This window comes from Scatophagus argus, chromosome 4 (genome assembly GCF_020382885.2).
Source record: "Scatophagus argus isolate fScaArg1 chromosome 4, fScaArg1.pri, whole genome shotgun sequence".
Lineage (NCBI taxonomy): Eukaryota > Metazoa > Chordata > Actinopteri > Scatophagidae > Scatophagus > Scatophagus argus.
The window spans coordinates 24,712,303-24,735,982 of NC_058496.1; the positions used below are offsets into that span (position 1 = coordinate 24,712,303).

At 38.5% G+C, this 23,680-nt stretch overlaps 1 protein-coding gene across 1 annotated transcript; it reads left to right on the forward strand.

Moving 5' to 3' along the window:
• The first annotated feature begins 369 nt into the window (after positions 1-369).
• On the forward strand, positions 370-10,503 carry npffr2a (neuropeptide FF receptor 2a). The gene is made up of 3 exons (XM_046385975.1): positions 370-697; positions 7,177-7,276; positions 8,657-10,503. Exons 1-3 carry the CDS (start codon positions 370-372, stop codon positions 9,507-9,509), a joined length of 1,281 nt encoding a protein of 426 aa, XP_046241931.1. The 3' UTR covers positions 9,510-10,503.
• The last annotated feature ends 13,177 nt before the right edge of the window (positions 10,504-23,680 follow it).

The following is a 23,680-nucleotide window of genomic DNA, read 5'->3' on the forward strand; positions in this document are numbered from 1 at the left end:
TAATTGCACCTATGGTTGTTCTTGGAACAAGATGAAGACACGTTCAAAATGCTCCAAAAACTCAGCCCTGTTTCAAATAATCTGATCATTTAGAGTTTTGATCTGAAATTCTGCCAGCAGAATGCAATAATGTTATCTTTACTGTCACTTTTAATGTGGTTTTTAGTTTAAGAAATGTTTCCTTCTTCTGTCAACCATTAAGTAGAAAAGTTAAGGGGATTTCAGTCGAAGAATATGAAAAATCTCATGTTTTTGCATGTCTTTTCTCAAGTCTTTAGATGTTTACTAGTTTCCCAGTCTTTGAATTTGAAACACAAAGTAAGCTGATTCAAGAGGTCAATGGTTCATTTTTTATCTTTCAGGTTTAAAATGAACGAAGGATTTGAGAACAACTTGACTCAACTGTATGACAACTGGACATTGTACAACTCCTCTGTGGAGTCTGTCATACCCAGGAACAACATCACCTATGTTGGATTTTACCTGCATCAGCCATCCACAGCGGCCATCTTCATCGTTTCCTACCTGCTTATCTTCCTCGTGTGCATGGTGGGAAATGGAGTGGTGTGTTTCATTGTGCTCAGGAGCAAAAACATGCGGACTGTCACAAACTTGTTCATCCTCAACCTTGCAGTCAGTGACCTCCTGGTTGGGATTTTCTGCATGCCCACCACCCTTCTCGACAACATAATTACAGGTAAGCGGAACATTAATTAAAAGCTTTCCATGAACTTTTTTGTGTCAGAAAAATGAATTTTTAAGGCTGGCTGTGTGGTCATACTGCTGTCAGTCGGTCATTTCAGTACTTTTGTTCAGACTGATATATCTCAGTGACTATGAAATGGATTGCTGTGAAATTTGGTAAGATATCCATGGTCTCCAGAGGATGAAACAGAATGAATCTGGTGAACCAATGAAACCCTGACTTTTAGTGCCCCTATCAAGCTGACATTTGACTACTTTATAGACGGCTCTGAAATTACAGCCATCTAGGCGAAATTCAGGATGTAACAACTTTGTTGATACTCTGGCTTTTGTTCTTGTGCCACCAACAGGTCACATTTCCACTTGAACTTTCCACCTCAGTTCTGGTTTATTGATTGAAATATACATAAGCACATATTCTGTACCAAACATCAGCAACTAATCAGGCAAATTTTTGATTAATTGGCTTGGTTATTTTGCAATCCAAGCATTACTGCACACATGCAAACACTGTAACACTCCTGTTTGGAATATCCTAATCAGTAGTATTTTAGCATGCTAGCATTGAGAGAAAAATGTATTGACATACATTTCTGGGCTTTTTGAGATCTGATGCAGTTTGGAGAGTCAGCTTGAAAATAGCAAATGAAGCCCATGAGAATGTCTCTCTTTCGTTAACCATGAGGATGTCAATTAATTGACTTAAGATTTTGTTGTGATTGCAGTGTGGATCAACTAAACTGCCTTATCTCCTCCAGAGATTTTTTAATGATTAAATTTATCTTTAATTATAATTATGCACCAATTATCCATCTATTGCCTTTTCACAAGAGCAGCAAAAACAACGCAATCAGTCATTATTGTCTGAAACCAGCAGAGTCAGACACTGACATGGAGCATGAAATACAGCTGGCAGAGAGCTTTGCATGTTTAAATCCCTGCTGCAATGACATAACAAAAGCTGGGAAGCTTAAAGCTATCAAAAGTAAACACAAATGAAAGCTTATTAGTGCTGCAGCAGATTATTAAATTTAGAATCTCTTTGACAGAGAGTAGTCAGGAAAACTCTGGTGAGCAATCTCAAACTCATGGCATGGCATGGCGTGCATAAGTGTTAAAATGAAACTGTTGCATCTAAATTAAATCTAGAGGTTTATTAATATATAACCTGCTGAGCACAAAATAACTTTTGGTGGAACAACCAGACCAGTCATTTTCACACTTCTATCAGCCACAAACTTTGGAACTGACATTTTAGAACAGTGTTGAAAGACATCCATCTATCCATTTTCTATACCGCTCATCCGTCAGGGTAGCGGGGGAGCTGGAGCCTATCCCAGCTGACTACGGGCGAGAGGTGGGGTACACCCTGGACTGGTCGCCAGTCAATCACAGGGCCTACACACAAAGACACCTATGTTGGACATTCACACCTAGTATTCACACCATTTTACCTAGGGGCAATTTAGAGTAGCCAATTAACCTAATGTGCATGTTTTTGGTATTGTGGGAGGAAGCCGGAGTACCCGGAGAAAACCCACGCAGGCACAGGGAGAACATGCAAACTCCACATAGAAGGGCCCAGACCGGGATTCGAACCTGGAACCCTCTTGCTATGAGGCGACAGTGCTAACCACTGCACCACCGTGCCGGTGTTGAAAGACATAACAGGGTTATTGTGATCTTACTGACCGACCTATAAAACCATGATGAAAAACTAGCAAGAATAATATGACCTAAAATCATATATAATAATCGCTTTTTTTAAATTCTTGGCAGTACATATTAAAATCTCCCAATAACATAGTAAAAAATAAGTGAAGAAACAAACAAAAAAAAATCAATTTGGCCATAATCTTAGTTTAAAAGATTCATAAAATAAACTAATAAACAGAATGTGAAGAAACAACAGTGCTGATGTTACGTCAGCTACTGAATTGAGTAACTGAGTAACGTAGCAGAGTCCCATTGATACTCAGCATTTACACCCATTCATACAGCCTCCTGTGAGCACAGTCTGTCCTCTTTCACATCATACAGTCTCCTGACAGCCTGCAATCAAATACAACCAACATTTTACCTAGCATTACTGTCTCAGGAAGGAAGGAGAGAACAGGCATTTACAAAGACTTTTTAAGGCCTTCTTTGAGTGAAATAAATGCATATACTTTTAAGAAAGGCAGATGAGCTGTGTGTCTCATCATTACTAATGAAAAAAACTCAAAGGTATTGCTCTTACAAAGTAATATCCACATTGAAGTGGTAAGCAATAAATGCCTAGTATTTCGGCTTGGTTATTAGTTTAATGAAATGAAATGTATTTCTGTGGGCCAAAGTCGTGCTTGGACACCACTAGTTAAAAACAAAACAAACAAAACAAAACAGCACAACACTTAATTTTTAGAAAAGAGTAGAAGACAAACCAACACTATGATCTTCACAAAATGAGCTACAAATATAAACTGTTTTATCACCAAGCATTAATGTATTTTGCATTTTACAGTTTTCCCAGAATTTATTTTTATATATATTCATAACTTTGACACAGACAATCGTTTGTAAAATCAAACGTGATCAACTGATATTCAGTTTTGTTTTGTTTTTTTTTTCGGCCGATGGTCACAACGAGATAAAACACAGCATGTGTCCATTCAAAGGTCCCACAGGTGCCTGAGCTGGTTAGCGTAGAAACTGTCAAATAGAAACTAGAAAGGCATCAAACTGAAGAGAAATTTTCTGAAGTCCTGAGATTTCAAAACAGCACAACAGGCTTCATCAGTAAATAAATGTAAATAGGGTTATTCTGATATGAGATTTCAAATACTGAAATGATTATATTGGGCTAGAATAAGAAAACAATGAACTTTGCTGTCAGCACTGAATGCACCAAATCATCAAAGGAATTCATTCAAGTTGATGTTGGTGTTTCCCTGTTGCGGAACATTGGGGATGCACTTCACAAAACATTTTTAAATGCAAATTTTTTATAACAGGGGAAAAGGTTTTAGAAACTGCTCACTATGACTACCACACTTTTTCCTCTTGCTAGATATCACATGTTCCTGAGCTGCCAGAAAAGAGAAAAAGAGAAAAAAAAGATAATGAAAGAATGAAAGAAGCCATCAAACAACCATCCATCCATCCATTTTCTATACCGCTTATCCGTCAGGGTCGCGGGGGAGCTGGAGCCTATCCCAGCTGACTACGGGCGAGAGGCGGGGTTCACCCTGGACTGGTCGCCAGTCAATCACAGGGCCAACACACAAAGACAGACAACCACACACCCTCACTGTCACACCTAGGGGCAATTTAGAGTAGCCAATCAACCTAATGTGCATGTTTTTGGTATTGTGGGAGGAAGCCGGAGAACCCGGAGAAAACCCACGCAGGCACAGGGAGAACATGCAAACTCCACATAGAAGGGCCCAGACCGGGATTCAAACCTGGAACCCTCTTGCTATGAGGCGACAGTGCTAACCACTGCACCACCGTGCCGCCCCCATCAAACAACCATGAAATGGAATGGATGGAGAAAATAAGACCTTGTAACATAACACTGAACATGTGTTTAGTTGCATGTTTTAGATAGATGCACTTACATTTCTGATGACTACTCACTCATGTTCCTATCAAGATTGATACATTCTGTGTCTGCAAGAAGAATGTGATGTAGTGTAATGCACAGCATGACAATAGCAGTCCCCCTACGCTGACAAATGTATATTTCCTCCTGCTGCTTCAGTTGGATGTATGACCAGCTGCACACTAATGTTCGTGCAGAGTATGACAACAACAAGACTGTTGCTGAAGGAAAGTTTCTCTGAGCTAACCATAAATCAGCTGACAATAGCCTGTGGGTTTGGAAATCAATCATGCTTCAGTAGGAAACAAGTGTGATGTAGAACCAAGAAATGTCCAGCACATCTTGTGTCCAGTAGTTGAACAAACATTTTTTAAAAAAACAGACTATAAACTTTAATTTTGTTGTGCAACGCTGTAAGGAGAAAGAAATTACCCTGAATCATTGGAGTCAGTCCTTGAAGGAATATTGGAATGTTCTGAATTTTTAAATGAGTGCAAGAAGAAATAGATGTGCTTTTCAGCTTTTTTAATTGGCTAACATTTGAGGGAAAAAAGACAAATTATTCAGAAGAAGAATATTTTTGTGTTCAAATGTTTATAGAGCTTGACCAAGTTATTATTTACTGCTGCCTATTGTGCGATCACTTGTTATGCATTCTGTCCACTTCCAGTATGTTATGTGGCATATCCATGTGGAGAGGCAGATAATAGGGAAAGGGAATGTACCATCAGTCGTTGTAGCTCACTGGCACATGGAAGACCTTCCTCAGGGAGGAGACAGAGAAGCAAAGGGTCACAGACAAGGAAACAAAACAAAGCGACTACAGCTGCAAAGAGCGATCCCGCTGGAAGAACAACAGTCAGAGGAGCACTTCACAAATCTGAGCAACAGAGAAAGTGCTGCCTGGAACATGAAAAGTTCAGAGAGCAGGAGGAGAAGCTGAAGTCAATCAGCTGCAACACAGAGCACTGTGTCAATCAGGCACCGGGCAGAACTCATCACCAGTCCACTGGCATCCCCACCAGGATGCTCTGTATTGACATGCCTCATGCTGTGCTGTGCTGTGGTTTTCTGTGGCAGGGAGTGTAAAACACGGACCGTAATGTGACATGGTAGGTGATGAATCATAATATAACAGGACAGTGACGCTGAGCAGTGACGCTGAGCGGATTGCTGGATACTGGATACCAGTCATAGGAACAAGTGCTGGTCTAAAGTACATCTTCTAGACTTCAGGGCCGTACTAATGGAGTGATATCAGAAGATTTGCTCTAGACATGTTTTATGTTGTTTATGAAAGCCCAAGATGAGAGATCGGTTACATGGCACATTATGTGTTTCTTTATTTGGCTGCATTGTCATGGGCCTTTTGTTTGGACTCTGTTAGGACTGGGCAGCCAGCAATCTGCCATTGGCTGTCAAAGAAAGCTTTCATCAAATGCACCATTAGGAAGTTTAGACTGCATAAAGCTTAATTGATGATGATGGGGGCTTTGTGATCTGCATCAATGCAGATTGGCCCCTTGCAATTTGTGAAGCACATGAAAGAAAAATCAGAAGGAGATGATAGCGACAGTGTCACCCCAAAGAGTTCTCTGTATCTACTCAACATCAGTCAGTTTTAATGAGATACTGTGTGTAATGGAAATGCACATCACACTGCATGAATCTTGCAAACTTAAAAAAGCATCACATTAACCCATTCCAGTGTAAAACCGTGTGGGTTGTGATACCTGACATGCAGTTAGTAGTCAGCTCAAGATGCGTCAGAGCCTTAGGCCATGGTAATCCATGTTTTCTGCTAAAGAACACGTTTATACAAAGGAATCTGGTTGTGCTGCAAAGGCAGGTTTCCGTTTTGACAGAGGCTTAAGAAATCAACATAATTCCAACATAATACAGATAATAGTCTTGTATGTAGAAAAAGAAGTGAAAACATAAACAACAGTGAGAGAAAAAACTAGGAGCTGACATTTGTTATGATGACGTTGGTCACAGTGATAGCAAGTTGAGCTTGATGCCGACACATCATCACATCATTTACATAATTGATACAGAAGCATTGTGTAAAATCATACTAAAGAAATGCCCACACATACCTTAAAATGAGACCAGTCTTTCTCCAGAAACTCAGACATGATATCTCTGCCTCAGGGCCTCCGATTGGACATTGACACAAATAAACTGTTTTCAAAGAAAGATTCCAAAAAGTGTGATCGAAATCAAAAGAGCAGAAGGTGAGACATCCTGCATCTCACTGTCTCAGTGTCAATAACTGAAACTCCAAAGGGCTGGAAAATACAAGAAGAAGAAGAAGAAGAAAAGAAAGACAAAAAAGGAAAGAAAGGGAAGTTTGGTATTGAGCAAACTGAGCCTCCATGCCAAATGATCCCCAGACACCCCACCTGCCCCTCTGAGTAGTACTGACTGCTCATGTCAAGCGAACTCACCTTTTGTCTAAAATTACTGGTGCAACACAACATCTTACTTCTCGGATTCAGTCATACAATTAATAACAACAACTAAATGTGACCCTTTCAGATTTCATTATAAAAGTGTATAATAATTAAGCACTAGTACATCACAGAGGCAAACGGTTATGCTGATGACAGCCTGCAGTCTGTGATTATTTGAGTGAGCCACATTAACACACCTACACTGTCAGCACCTCTGTCACCAGCAGCCCTGATCTTGTAACACTAAGAAAGGAATAGTTCAAGTTTCTTAAATAGGATATCATGTGGCATATCCAGCCATCTTCTCTTCCTGTGCTAATATATTTGTGGATGTGAATCTGTTTGATGCAGTCTAAGTTCGTACATGAACTGCTGTTCTGTTGGAACTTGTTTAAGTAGTAACTCAGATGAATGCATCTTTCCCTTCATTAGGATGGCCTTTTGGAAGCCTGGTCTGCAAAATGAGCGGCATGGTTCAAGGGATCTCTGTGTCAGCATCTGTATTCACTCTGGTCGCTATTGCTGTTGACAGGTATGGTGGCTGTATTTTACTGTTTTACTATTATTGCATAGTATCAAACAACCTTCCCTTTTTGCAGTGCCTTTCACACTTGAATTGTACCTCACAAAATTCTTAGTGTGCGAAAGAAAACCCAAAACCACCTGGACAGCAATCTTATTAATATTTAGGATAAAATATAAACTCAAACTCAAGGTTCACTTACTTTTTCAGTGATTTTATCTTGTGAAGCTCCACAAAAGCACTAATGTGAACACAGTCTGAAAATACATTATAAGATTAAAGCTGTGTTCATTCCTACTTGTCAAACAATTTTTATTATTTAGTTTTTTTAAGTTTTAATTAAAATTTCCACAAAAAAAAAATCCACCCTAAAATTACTTTTTGGAAATTTGAAGTAGTGGTTTGGTGTCTTATTATTTTTCCGCAACAGGGCACGCAATTGGCCACGTGGACAGAGTATTTTAAGAACATCCCCTACTGGAGTGAAAGATATGGCCTTATGTTCTCATACACTGAGAATCTTTTAATTGATTCATTATATTCATTACATTGGATGCAGCTGATCCCAGACATTCTTAGTAAGTGGACCTTGACCTAGCACAGATATGTGTTCCCTGTCAGTGAGTAAACCTCCCTGCTCAACTTAATACAAATTATGTTTAGAAATGTTCAATCTACATCTGATTCCAGATCTGCATCAAAATACTAATTCTTTTTATTAAAGACATTTAAACAATTTATGAAAAAATATCTAAAGTGTGCAATCTCATGATGTCAAGAAATCTTGATAAACAAATCTGTGTCAAATCAAGTCACTTGTTCTTTGGTCTGCTTCAAAGCACTGATAAAGAAAACAATGAGCAGGACTGTTCAGCTTTCTCATCTTCATCTGCTACTTGTCCTATTTTGAACAAATGAATTGAATAAACTGCAGAATTGCTATTCATCAAGATGACAACAGTAGGATATTAATCCTGTTTAATGACTCTATAAACCTTTGGAGGAGGCTACAGAATCTGGAGGGAAATGCAGTTTGTTGCTGACACTAGAGCCCAGCGTATACACGGATCCAGTGGAGTTACAACAGGTCTCCAAGCTGTAAAATGACAGAGCTGGTATTTTATTATTGCCCGGTCTCCAGACACTACACATGCTGTTACATCACTTTGTCTCAGTTTGAAATCATCGGAGGGTGTCTACGCCTTTGGAAAGGACATATGGAGGCTGAAATGCTCTGACATCCGACAGTCAAAGTCACCTTATATCTTTCAGACATGATTAGAATTTGATTTGAATGGGTGAGGAGGTAAAGCTCTTGTCTACCAGATAAGCCAGAATAGTTTGCAGTTTGCAAAACTTATCCAGTTTTTTTTCTTTTTTCTTTTGCAGATTCAGATGCATTGTCTACCCATTCAAGCAAAAGCTGACTATATCCACAGCTTCGTTGATAATAGCCATTATCTGGGTTCTGGCCATATCCATTATGTGTCCCTCTGGGGTGATGCTACAAGTGACCAAGGAGCAAACCATTCGGGTGCTACTGGGCTATGACAACAAAACAAGCCCGTTTTATTGGTGCAGAGAGAACTGGCCAAACCAGGAGATGAGGAAGATTTACACCACTGTCCTGTTTGCAAATATTTATCTTGCTCCTCTTTCCCTCATCGTGATCATGTACGCCCGGATTGGCATTACGCTTTTCAAAACAGCAGTCCCAACAGGAGGAAAGCCGGGCCACGACAGCCGCCACACCGTATCAAAGAAAAAGCAAAGGGTGATTAAAATGCTTCTAATAGTTGCTTTGCTTTTCATCCTTTCCTGGCTGCCTCTATGGACCCTCATGATGTTGAGCGACTATGCCAGCCTGACTGAGCAGCAGTACAGAATCATCAACATTTACATTTACCCCTTTGCCCACTGGCTAGCCTTCTTCAACAGCAGCGTCAACCCCATCATCTACGGTTTCTTCAATGAAAATTTCCGCAGAGGATTTCAAGCTGTGTTCAAGTTCAGCCTGTGCACAGCGGATGGACAGCGGAGAAAAACATACTCGCATAGGCTGCAGGGAAACTCTGTGCTCCCAGCTAATAATGCACAAACCTCACTGGAGCCTATTTCTCTCAACAGCCTAGATAAGAACTCTTCCAGGCGACTCAACCATGTTACTGAACAAGACCTAGTCATGGAGGACCTAGAGAAGGCATCGTGCAGCAGCGGGGGTGTGACAGCAGTGTCGATTTGAAGAGACACACAGAGACATTCTTCTATGTGATAAGCAAAGGTGTTCACATTTCAAGAAAATTACCCTTGTGATTCAAACTCAAGTAATCCACTGAGTTGAAGTCAACCACAAGACTTATATGAATAGATCTTAGAAGCTGACGTTTATGTATAATTTGCTCAAGGCAATTTTAACACTGTCAAAATAGACAGGACAGACATGGGGAAAAATACATGTAAAGCAGGAATTTATCCTTTTGAGTATTCTGCACCACTTACAAACAATAAATGCAGCAACAGTGACACCTCACAGTGTTTTCTGCTGAAACAAATACATGTTTGAAATGAACTTTTAAATTACCAGCCTGGTTGGTGATTTTTATTTATCACCTTTAAGGCACACAATGTATTTTGCACATATTGTGCCATGTTAAAAATGGAAGCAGGTTGTGCTTTTAGAACTGTAGTTATCAACAAAAAGAACACAGGTCTCGTTTGCTTGTGCATAATTGACCTGTTCTGACTGATTGATATTGCATTGATCACAGGCTATTGTTCTGCTTTTTATGACACTCCTTATAAAACCTGTATGTATAAATGTAAAAAGATGCATCAAACATGCATGTGCTGTGATGTTTGCAGAGCAGTTTTCAAAAATGAAGTCATGTAATGTTCTTGTTCATTGTTAGATTTAGGGATGCACCATATGCATTGGTGCGATAATGGCTATCAGCAAGAAACAAAATTACACCGAGTAAATAGAACCGATAATACAAAGCAAGATTGCATTCATTGACTTGACAAGCACAGAACCGCTGTTGCAAATGTGGACGTTTTTCACATTTTCAGAGGAAGATAACATGATTGCTCCCATCTTCCCTCACTCATGAACAAGACCCCAAGATACTTAAACTCCTCCACATGAACAAGATCCCAAGATACTTAACTCCTCCACTTGAGGCAGGAGCTCTCCTCCGACCCGGAGGGGGCAGACCACCTTTTTCCGGTTGAGAACCATGGCCTCGGATTTGGAGGTGTTGATTCTCATCCCAGCTGCTTCGCACTCGGCTGCAAACCTCCCCAGTGCATGCTGAAGGTCCTGGCTCGAAGAAGCCAACAGGACAACATCATCCGCAAAAAGCAGAGATGAAAGGCAAGGATCTCGTTTTATCAGTCAAGCTACATTCCTACCCTCACCTATGGTTATGGACTTTGGGTCATGACCAAAAGAATGAGATCTTGGATACAAGCAGCCGAAATAAGCTTCCTCCGCAGGGTGGCGGGGCGCTCCTTTAGAGATAGGGTGAGGAGGTCTGTCACCCAGGAGGAGCTCAGAGTAGAGCTGCTGCTCCTCCACATTGAGAGGAGCCAATTGAGGTGGCTCGGACATCTGTTTCAGATGCCTCCTGGACGCCTGCCAGGGGAGGTGTTCTGGGCATCCCTCACCAGGAGGAGGCCCCGAAGAAGACCCAGGACACGCCGGAGGGCTATGTCACTCGGCTGGCCTGGGCACGCCTTGGGGTCCACCCGGGGTCTGTCTTTGCTCACAACAGCTTAATATTTCTTACCCTCAGGTATGCATAACCTACAGACTACGAAGCAGATAATTATTGGTTATTGGTATTGGCTGAAAAAAAATCTATCATTTATCCCCAGTCACATCCGATGGGACAAACTTTTACCTGAGAGTCAGAAATGCATAAGGCACTTTCAACCCTCGAATAGAAAAGCTTCAGTCAAAATGAAGTCATGTCACTAATTTAAGAAGCAGCTTAAAAAAATTGTAAACACAGTGTTGGTGCAGTGACAGAAGTTATACGGGTCCTAGCAGTCTTTCACTTGTCTTAGCTGGTCATACGGTACCACAACTTTTACAGAACAAAACTCAGAACTGCAGAAGGATGCAAACTTAAAACACCTATCAAGGTGAGATCATTATATCATGGTCTTATCAGCTTGTCAAACCACATAGAATGAGTCCACCTTTCAGTGACAGACAAATGGTACCCCTAAAAGGGACAACAACGAGGACAACGAAACCCTAGAAATGAAAATCGGTCTTTAGTGGGTCTGCGGCTTGCAAAGAAAATGTACTGTATAGCTTTTTAGGCTACCTATATTGCTGTACACTAGAATACTGAATGACTTGTTTGATAAATTTAAGTTTCCTATGAAAGTATGAGGAAATGTACCAGTCAAACGAGTTTGGCCATTGCTTATAAAGAAGATCTTCAGTCTCTTCAGAAGATTTCCAGTATTTCTGGAAAGCGGAAAGCTGTACCTGTAGTTTCTTGTTTGTATTATAGGATAAGTTACTATCTGGCAATGTACAGACAACTTGGACATTAGGAAATTTGAACTGTCATTTTAACAAAGATTACTTGACTAACTATATGTAACTATAGCACATGAGGCTTTGACAGCATGCCAATAGCTAAGACTCATTATGATGACCAATGTGTTAGGCTAATTAACACTTGGAACGATTACTCTAAGAAGAAGCTATGGAAGCTCTCGAAGCAGTTAGCTTTACATTTGTAATGTCGATACAAGAAATTTGTGGAGTTATTTCTGTGAGTCGACAGTAATCTGTACAGCAGTGTCAATCTCATGGGCATTTTTCCTGTCCCTATTTGTCTCTGATTGGCCCAATTGTGTACCCAACCAGGGAAAAAAGCCATCAAGTACAACACCAGTCCTATTTGTGCTTTTTTTTCCCCCAGTGATTTGTAAGGTTTGGAACAAAGCTCAAAAAATTCAGTAAATATGACTTCAAGGCAGTGGCTGATAAAAGCTGCTAATTGTCTCACTTTTGGTCTGCTTTGCTGATGTCTAACAGTTAATATGGTAATGAATTGTTGGTGTTAAAATGTGAGATCCTTTCATCATCATAGTTTATTGAAATACTTCAATGCTACCATTAAAATTATAGTGACCATATATAGTAACTATAGTACATATAGGAAATTATATATATATATATATTAGTTGAAAAGTCTTTTTTTGCAGGGGAGAAAAAAAAAGCTATAAATGTATGTAAGCCATCTAAATAATAATTTTATTCAGGTTTTAATTCTGAAATCTAATCACAAAAGGAGGTATGATGCTGAATCTAATATTTATTCATGAGCCCGTTATGAATACGCCATGTAAACCTCTGATAAGTGTTTTGCTGTTGTTTTATTTTTTCTCTCTAGGAAGAATCCTGTGCAGTTAATCTGTATAGTAAATAGGGATAAAAGAGGGCCAGCATTGACCCCAAAACATGTATTGTCCGCTGTATGTATATGTTACTGAGTCTAAAGCTTAGATTACAAGTGATAATGTGAATTTGTCTTTGTGATCCGACTATTAGGAAATTTTTGGATGGTTGAGTACTAAACAACCTTCAGCTGAAAGGTATTTTACTTACTTTAAATATCTGCTGTTGCTGGTGTCTGTTTTTAAAGGGGCCGATTTTGAAAATTTGTATAGCAAATATGTAAAAGCTGTATTAAATAACACACATTCATACAATAACGTGAACAAGAATCAAGGTTAAAAAAAGTCTTTAATACTGTATAAGAGGCATTCCCTGGTGGCCATATTGGATGACCTTACCTCATCTATTTTTGTTCAATTGCAGTGTGAGCCTGTCCTGTTCATAAGAATTTTTACACCCACGTTTGTAAAAGTGACAACGGCATGTATGAAACAGCAGCACTTAACTGACACTTAAACTAAATGAATGTAAAATAATTGAAACAAATAAGTTGTTTAGACTAAGGCTGTGTTTGTGCATAGAGCTACGAAGAGAAAAGAAGCAACAGGAAGTCGGTTTAAGTGGAAACCGGCCACAGTATGCCAGAAGAAAATAGTCTCAGAGGGTTGAAGTTGAAAAAAAGTTGAACTTTCTCTGAAATGCGAGAGCTAAATCTCTGAACAAAGGGTGGTGGAGACTGGACACTTCGAATGACAATCTGTTTGCTTCATCTAATTTATTGTCAGTTTTTCTTTTTGGCAAACTGTAAGACTACCATTAGTGATGTCATACATTAGGGGCAAATGAGAGAGAAAATCTATGTGTGTTGATAGAAGTAGTGAAAGACTATGAGCTAGGCTAACACTAACTGCTGTTAGTAAGTGACAGTTTCCCTTCGACAGTAAAATCTACAAAACTCAGAAACTTTTTCTGAAAACTTGAAATGTGCCATACAGTATCTATATATCTCTGTATACACCATATATACACAGTATCTGGCTACACCAAGCTCCGGCTGTGCTTTGGTACTGTTGGGGTTTCATTGTCCACTAGAAATGTTTCAGAAGTTGAATATGTGTTTTGATTGGTCATGGTTGACATTTTTAACAGAAATACAGGGGCTCATTTTCATAGATGTAATTGATTATGATGACCTTTTGTTGCTTCTTTCTCTGTAGTCTCTCATTTTGAATGTCAGTGAAGTTGATGTCACAGCACAGCTGCTGTTATTAACATCTAATTTTGTTGTCACAATTATAAAATAATGATTTTATCTGCAGCTCAGCAGCTTGTTAATGATTTCGAGTCAACAAAGTATTTACAATTTCATACTCATTCCATTATCTAACAGTAACATATGGTCTGCAAATCAAAAAACCTGCCAGTATATTATTTGCTTGCATTAAAACCAAATAATATGCTGCATAACAGGACTGTACAGAGAGAGGTTATATCCTGTGGTTGCTTTATTCCTTCTGTCTCTGTAACCAGAACTTGTGCTGTGTGTATGTGAAGACAAATCAGAAGGTAATGAAATATAATATGAATTTCCGAGAAATTCATGCAATATATATATATAGTCAAAAGTATTAGGATTGGGCTGCTTTTCAGGAGTTGGGCTCAGTCCCTTACTCCCACTGAAGGGAAATCTTAATGCTTCAACATACCAAGACATTTTGGACAATAATATGCTTCCAACTTTATGGCAACAGTGTGGGGAAGGTCTTTTTCTATTCTAGTGCACAAAGCAAAGTCCATAAAGACATGGCTGGATGAGATTGGTGTGGAAGAACTTAACTGGCCCACACAGAGTCCTGACGTCAGTACTATCCAACACCTTTGGAATGCACTTGAACAGAGATTGCTAGCCAGGCGTTTTCATCCAACATCAGTGGCTGACCTGATAAATGCTCCGCTGCATGAAGGGGCAAATATTCCCACTGAAACACTCCAAAATCTTGTGGAAAGCCTTCCCAGATGAGTGGAAGCTGTTATAGCTGCAAAGCTGTCTATGTGTTTAAAATACCATGTCATTAAAATCACATGTAATGGCCAGATGCCCCAGTACTTTTGTCTATACAGTGAACATTCTCTACTGAGAGGTGAGCTGCTTTGGCAAAAATAACCTTACAGCAAGTCTTCATCCCAATATTTAATGATTTACGTTGAAGGACTTGTGTTTTGTCCCCATAAGTAAGGCTGGTCCTCACAATGTGACTGTGTAAACAAAAGTGGTTTATCCCTACGACTACTGGATTACATACACACACACAGACATTTGCATGCAAACAGACATCAGCTAGAATGGCAGTTGAATGTGTCCAACAGCTATGAAATGGCCAGATGCTGTGTACAGGGGCCGTTTTATGAAGAGAATATGAAGTACTTCAACACCAAATTTAATTTTTTTTTCCGTCCCTGAGAGTTCTACACTGAGATCACTGCCACTGTTGCAGCCATAGCCACAACAATATGGCTCAGCCAGCACTTTAACGATTTTAACCACATCATAATCTTGAAAAGTTGTCCATTAAGATGCATCGCTCCCTCAGGCATTCTAACCCCTGTGTGATACTTTGGTGTCACAAAGGACTTAATATAGTTAGGTATAACACAAAGTCAATGTCATTGCTTACAAAAATGAAATGAAATTTAAGTTTTGTGATATGTGTGATACGTCAGGTATTGCAAAACAAGCTTTCACTTCTAAAGGGGACGTCTGAAATGGCATCAGACATGGTTTTTTTTTTTTCTGACACCCATTAGCCTCTACACTCACACCATTGTTTTTCGTACTTGTCACTCATTTTGCCATGCAGTGTTGATGGATCCAGCACTGAGACCCTGGCCTCTCCCCTGAAAAGGGGCCATGTCTTGCTTTTGAGTTTGTCCCTGTGATATGTTAGGACAAGCAGTAGCAAGACATTTCACACTCAATACTGCCACTCACTTGGGGTGAAAGCTATGTATTTATAAGTAATGACAGATTTTATCTTGCTGTTATTTTCTGTCTGAGTGACCATCTGCAAATCTTGTTCACATATCCTGTTTATAATTAGATGTGATTCCTATAGGCTACTGAAGATAATGAGTGCATCTGTGACTACTGTGTGTGCTACAGAGCTTTGTGGACTGTAGGCCTAAGTCATGGTTGGGTTTGATAGCATTAAATGTGAATCAGTATTGAATCTGAACTCTCAAGAATCCACAAAATGCAGCTGAAAAATCCAGCCTCATTTACAAGCTTAATTTTGGAAAGAGTTGCAGCATAAAAACATCAAAAGGTAATGCCAATTTTTTTTTACTCAAAACCTTCTGATACTCGGTGCTAAAACCATGCCAGGCAGTACTCATACCGTATTGAGGTTCCAGGCCCAACTCTTTTCACAACTTCAGGTTCTAATTCAGAATTTCCTACAACACAGTAAAACAACAACAACAACAACAAAAAAAACCTGAGAATCATTAAAATGTAAATTTAATTTTGTTGAAATTGTCAGGTTGTTTTCTAAGAGCTGTGGTGTTTTGCTGATTTTTAAGTAGCCATGTGCATTGATTTATTCCTGCCAAAGAAGTCAGGAGATCTAAAATACAATAATTTATAACACTATAAAACCCATGTTAACATTTGAGACATTGTTTTTGAGACATTTGCCACAAACAAGATGTTGAGTATGACACTCCAGCATTGAATGTAATGTTTTGTACTTTTTGTGCCTGTGGTAAAAAAAGAAAAAAAAAATGTTTTCAGACAAGTATAGGTGAATTACTGTGAACTTCTTTGTATAGTCTACATGTGAATATCTTGTGTACTAGCACGTGTGGTGTTTGCCATGTGATCTCATGGGATGGCATATAAATAGCACATCACTTTTAAGATTTTGCATGTTATGTCACACCTTTTAAACTTTTCGCATGTAATTTCATGAGTTTTGAATGTACAGGAAAGGACAAAGTCATACATCCTTTGTCATGTTACCTCCACTGTCATAATAAGGTGACCTTTGTCCTCATGGTAACAATGATAAACACATATTTAACATTGAGATACAGTTGCAGTTTGATTAGACCGAGGAAATGATCATGATTTGGCTTAATTTCTTTTTCTTTTTTTTTTTTTTTTTAAACAGAGGTGGCCTAACTTACATTAAACGAAATAAGTTAGCTACACTGTTGAAGTTAAAATAGGTCAGCACTGACTTTTGCTTTCACATTGAACACAAACACTGATTGCCTGGGTTAAAGTCTTGCGTTTGTTTGACCCATCAACCATCCAAACCATATGCTGACTTTCTGGCATTTTTTTCTATGATATCCTCACCTAAAACGATGTGAAAAAGCTTAATCTGGACAGCATTAAAAGACACATGAAATGCAAAAATGTGCTGTGATAACATGCAATATAACTTCAGACATTGGTGAGTTATTTGTATGCCATTTGGTGAAAATAGGCTGACTTCTTGTGTCTGCACCTATATGTTCTTAAAAAATGTTATACAATAGTTGTAAAGATTTGTTTGTTGGGGCACAAATTCTGATTGCAGTTTTTACAGACAGCTAAGTAGTAGGCTTTTATAGAAAGTGAGGAAGTAAATAGTGTCCTTTTAAATTGTGAAGGGCTATTCATCACATTATCTATTACCTCTGTGATTGTCTGCACAAAATATAACTGCAAGGTTTATAGTGGAGATTCCAAGTCTTAACAAAGGCTTGTTAATGCCACCGCTTTGTGGCATTAGTGGTATAATGACTATTGTCTTTGCACACAATCTGCTATGGAGTGGGTTGTACACTTAATTAGTAGAAGATTTAAAATGATGAAATCTGCTGTGCCTCTGGGAAAAAGCATACTGCCATAATGAAATAAATTTCACACAGATTTTTTCCCAGATCTTTGATACACTATGGAATACAAAGTTGGCCCAGTTACAGCACTTACATACAGTACATGAACTATAAATTTATATACACCTGACTGAGGGAACAAAATAAATATGAAGAAAATAAAGAATTTAATTTAATTAAAGAGTTTGGTCTAGACCTACTCTATTTGGAAAGTGTCATGAGATAACTTTTGTTGTGAATTGGCGCTAAATAAATAAACTGAACTGAACTGAATTTTCTGACTATGTTTATGATTACCTTTTTTGTAACATACAGTGCATCCGGAAAGTATTCACACCGTTTCACTTTTTGCACATTTTGTTATGTTACAGTCTCATTCCAAAATGGATTAAATCAGTGACGGCTGGTATAAATGGGCTAGTGGGGCTAAGTCCTCCCTACGTTATGGAATAAAGATGAGAAAGTTATTGTCTAAATAACACAAAAGATTGTTATACATTTAAGGTTTAGTTTTAGTGAAACCCAAAGTGACAACAGCACCAAATAGTTAAAAGAATAACACAGGATATCTCTAAATGGGCTAATTTTATGCAGCGCAAGCGCATCAAATCTGTTTTTACTAATTTTCTGGGTGTAAATGTTTGACGGGTATCATGTTCTGTCCTCTTCATTTACTGACCATTTGGGCTGACTTCATGTAGCCCACAGGCCAATCAGTTCTGACCAATCAGCAGCGAGCAGGCACCGGTTAAATGATTGACAGGTGTTGTTTGACGCCCTGTGATTTAGTTGTCATTTGGGCCGATTTTATTTAGCCCAACACCACTGTAAGAAGAAAAAGAAGAAGAAAATGGCAGGCGCAAACATGAATTAGGTGGATCATATTCTTAATAATCCATTTTCTTCAATGTCCTCCGAAGAAAAAATTTGTCAAAACAGTGCGTGTGTTTGTACGTGCACATGTGCACGTACAAACACACGCACTGTTTTGACAATATATATACATATATATATATATATATATATATATATATATACGCTATATATATACGCTATATATATATATATATATATATATATATATATATATATATATATATATATTTATTTGTTAGCCCACCCAATCAATTTCAGCACCAGCCGCCGGATTAAATTTCTTTTTTTCCCTCAAAATTCTATACAAAATAGCCCGTAATGACAAATTGAAACAGGTTTGCTTGAATTTTTTGTAAATTTATTAAATATATATATATATATATATATATATCACACACATAAGTATTCACACCCTGTGATCAGTACTTTGTTTAAGCCCCTTCAGTAGTAATTACAGCCTCAGTCTTCTTGAGTCTGATCCTATAAGCTTGGCACACTTATTTTTGGGCAGTTTCTCCCAGTCTTCAATGCAGAACCTCCCAAGCTCCATCAGATTGGATGGGGAGCATCAGTGCATATCCATTTTCAGATCTCTCCAGAGATGCTCAATAGGGTTCAAGTCTGGGCTCTGGCTGGGCCACTCAAGGACATTCACAGAGTTGTCCTGAAGCCACTCCTTTGTGATGCTGGCTGTGTGCTGAGGGTCGTTGTCCTGTTGGAAGATAAACCTTCGCCCCAGTCTGAAGTCCAGTCTGGAGCAGGTTGTCAGCAAGGATGTCTTTGTATGTTTCTGCAGTCATCTTTCCCTCAACCCTTACTAGTCTCCCAGTTCCTGCTGCCGCAAACCATCCCCACAGCATGATGCTACCACCACCATGCTTCACAGTAGGAATGGTATTGGCCAGGTGATGAGCAGTGCCTGATTTTCTCCAGACATAACACTTGTCATTCATGCCAAAGAGTTCAATCTTTTCAATCCTGTCTCAGAGGCCTACAGACAATTCTTTTGACTTCATGGCTTGGTTTGTGCTCTGACGTGTGCTGTCAACTGTGAGGGTTTATATAGACTGGTGTGTGCCTTTCCAAATCATGCCCAATCAACTGAATTTACCACAGGTGGACTCAACTCAAGTTGTAGAAACCTCTGAAGGATGATCAATGGAAACAGGATGCACCTGAGCTCAACTTTGAGTGTCATGGCATGTACATTTTACATTTTTTGTTTTTCATTTTTAATAAATTTGCAAAAAATTCAAGCAAACTTGTTTCACTTTGTCATTATGAGGTATTTTATGTAGAATTTTGAGGGAGAAATTTAATTTAATCCATTTTGGAATTAGACTGTAACATAACAAAATGTGGAAAAAGAGAAGCGGTGTGAATACTCTCTGGATGCACTGTATATAAGAACATACACCCTGCAGTCTCCGTGCTGTCAAGTAAGGAGATTGCTAGGTGTTTGTTCTAACATAGTGTGGATTCAGATCACAAACAGCCCTGCATTAAAACATTGCAGGTGGCTGCGATGGTTGTTTAGGGACAGGAGAGACAATAAAATACAGTTTACTAAGTCCATTTTGGAGTATTAGATGCTAAAACACTGCACAACAGTTTGTATCGTAGAAATACATGATTTTACAACTCTGGAAACAATGGCCACAGTGGAAAACAGAAGAAATATGGCCATATCTTATGAGATGTAGTCATTTATTTATTTATTTTTTGCTGGAGCCCTCTGCATTGGCACCCATGCTTGGTCAATTAACTACTGGCTCAAATGAATGGTCTCAGGTCATTTTGAATGTGGCCTTACAGTGGTTGCATCATGAAAACTAACTCTAATTTACTTACAACTAGCATAAAAAACGGAGCATTAGGGGTAAAATACTCCATAGCTGACTTTACAATGACAGAGGGGCTGCTGTGTAAGTAATGCACAATATGGGGTTCTGTTTCAGATGAAATCGATTATTGCTCCTATTTTGTGGCCAGTGACCAAGGAAAAAGTTGCTGACTGTTTTAAAACTGTCAAGCATTTTTAAAGTTTGTAGTTGGTTTACCACTGTGAGTCAAACTAGCCATGTAGTAATGGTGAACCTTTGGTTGTATGTCTGCAGTTTAAACAAATCACTATCAAAAGCACAGTTAAGACCAATTAGATCAGAACATTTAAATTGGGATGTTAGTGGAATATTTCAAAACAAGGTTTTAATTCAGAAAACTGTCAGTACTCAGAATGGGTTACCTCGGGCCTGTGGAAGTCCTCTAACCTGTAGGTTGACAGTTCTAGAAACGAAGCATTTATTAATGAAATTATTTTAAAGATGACTAACCTTAAATTTACATTATACTTCTTATTATACTTACCACTTAGATGTTTCTTTTGACATCATAGCAACAACTAAATTTGGTCTGTCGAATAATTGAATGGACTTGTACTGTTCAGATATTGAGCTCTGTCATCTACTACTAAGGGCTACCTCTCAATCCACAATCTTAAGTAACAGAAAAAGAATGGGATGTCTGAATGAACCGTCCCCTTTCTCTTGTATCTGAGTGCATTACTACTTTCTGATAATATGTAAGTGTATTGAATCGGTGGAAAAAAGTTGCAATTGTATTTAAGCTTTTAAAAATTGTCAAGCTTATCTCTGTCTTGCCTCTGTATCAAGAGATATTTCAATGTGCCCAAACTGTGCGAGGGTGCATCTGTGCTTTTGTGAACAGAAAACTGTCCAAATGGTCATTAATAAAGATATTGGTCTTAATTCATTAAAAATAAAAGTACTAAATTCTCTCTTTGGTACAGCAAATGGTTGCAGTGTAGGCAGAGAAGGACAATCCTATGCAAGAAACTATGCAACATCTCGCATTCTTACAGTCATTTATAGATTTCAGTAACTGCTAACAGAACCATTTTAAATTCTTTGTGTCATGATTTTACATTTGTAAAAGTTTCCCAGAGCCCAGAAAAGCTATTTGTTTATTTGTGACATCATGCCAGTCTCAGGTCTGGGCAAAGTATGTGCTGGTTTTGTTTCTAAGGCTTGGAAAATTTGGCAAACTAGACTGAATAACACACACATACTACGCTATGAGAATATTTTATTGAAAACATGCTGAATGCACTATTTTATTTTACACATATTTTTCTATTATTTGTATATTTGATCTCACAACCATGAACATGGAAACTGACTGCCAGTCTTTTACTCATAATGATGCAAGATACTAAAGTGATCAGAAGACAAACCACCCACATAAGTATATTTTTGCTGTTGGGGACATAATTTAGTTAGTCATTACTTTAGCAATATTTCTGTTGAAGTTGTGCAGATTTTGCAGTTCAACATTCTTATGGTCAGTTTGAAAATTCATCAACATTAAGGTAAAAGAAAAATCTATGTACAAGTATGTTTGCAGTTGCAGCTGTGTCAGCAGTACAAAGAGCCATTTTTGAGTCTGGCATCCAGTTCTTGTAATACATCCATGGCATTTAGTCAAACTCCAAAGTACTGAACAAACTGAAACAAACATTCATAACACTGCAATAACCATACTATACTCTAAAACAGATGCAGACAACTTCTTTCTACATATAGACATAGGTGTCTATATAATACTGTAAAGAGGAATTAGAAAATGTAGCGTAACCTCTCTTCAAAACAAGTGTCTTTAATGATTTTCTAGTGTACTGGTATGTGCGGTTAGTATGTCTGTACAGTTCCGACATTAGAGAGAACATCACATAAAGACTTAAGAATAAATGAAAAAAATGTAAAAAAGAATACATTTGCCTTAAATTGCATATTTTCAGAAATAGGAACATACAGCCTTGGATTCTGAGAAATTGTTATTTTTCAGTACTATAGAGGCTAGATTAAACAGAATATAATTGAAAACTCAGCTGTTCATCAAAATAATCTTTAGTTGCTTCCCTTCCCCATGTAAAATGTCTTTCTGTGTTTGCAAATAAGCTGTTAAACTAATTACCATAATAGCCTGACTGAAATAATGTTATTCTGTCTTGGTGGATTTAAATCCCGTTGACACTGAGGATCCAGTGGCCTCTGCCCACCCGGTGCCTTGCTTACAAAGACAGCTGCTCTGATTGCTCTGACAGGTGCTCTGATTTCTTTCTACAATCCAAAGACATACAGGTTAGATCTGAAATCTCTAAACTGTCTGTACATACATGGCTACGTAATAACGGACTAGTAAACTGTGATATAATGGTGAACTCTTCAGAGTGCACTCTGCGTATTGCTAAATGCATGTTGGGATAGGTTTCAGCCACCTGCGACCCTGAACATGAATACCCATCTAAAAATGAAAGAATGTATGAATGTATAGATTATAATTTCTGCCCTGGACTGTGCAACACTGGTTAATTAATAATGCTAATGACTGTTGCTACATTAAATTAAGGCAATGCAGCATGGTATAGCAACATATGTCTAATTGCAAGTTCCTTAGGCTGATTTTGGAGCGTCTGCGCTATCAAATGGACAATAAAAACTGTGGTTCATTATCACCCATCCCCCTTTCTGAGACTGTGCACTGGAACATAGGAAGTTAGTGATAAAACAGCTGAAGCAAATATGGTTGTATGGTTGTATATGGCTGTCTAAAATAAGACTGTCAACAGCATTTCTAACCAAAATTCAGTCGACTCAGCTGTTCCTCAATTTTGCAGGAGCCAGACCACAGTTCTGAGGAGGATATAAAGCCACGAGTCAACGAGCTTCCCTGGGGGAAGAGTACTTAAAGGGCAGCAGCTCACTGTGCTGGATGTGTAGATATTGCCCAGCCATGCCTGCAGAATCTGCACTGAGATGCCAAAAGAATGGGACTGTGCACAGTGACCACATGCACAGAATAACAGTGATCATTGTTTTACTTGTCATTGGTGTTTTGGAAACATTTTGAGTTGATGTGACACCAAAAACATTGCTAAAGGGAAGATTTAAGCTGGTATGTGAGAGTAAATGACGGAAATTCCCTGCTACAATTTGCTGGCAAATATGGAAACTGAGGCAAACTTTTCATAACTTTTGAAGAATCACTAAACTTGAAAATTGTAAGACAAAATGTTCTCTAACAACTGCCTGCAATAAATTACATGAATACAAAGATAGTGTTTTCATCAGTAATTTGTATTTTGTGAAAGACAATCACCCTACAACAAAAGACTGTCAAAAAAAGGAGCTCAACCAGAACACAATTTGACT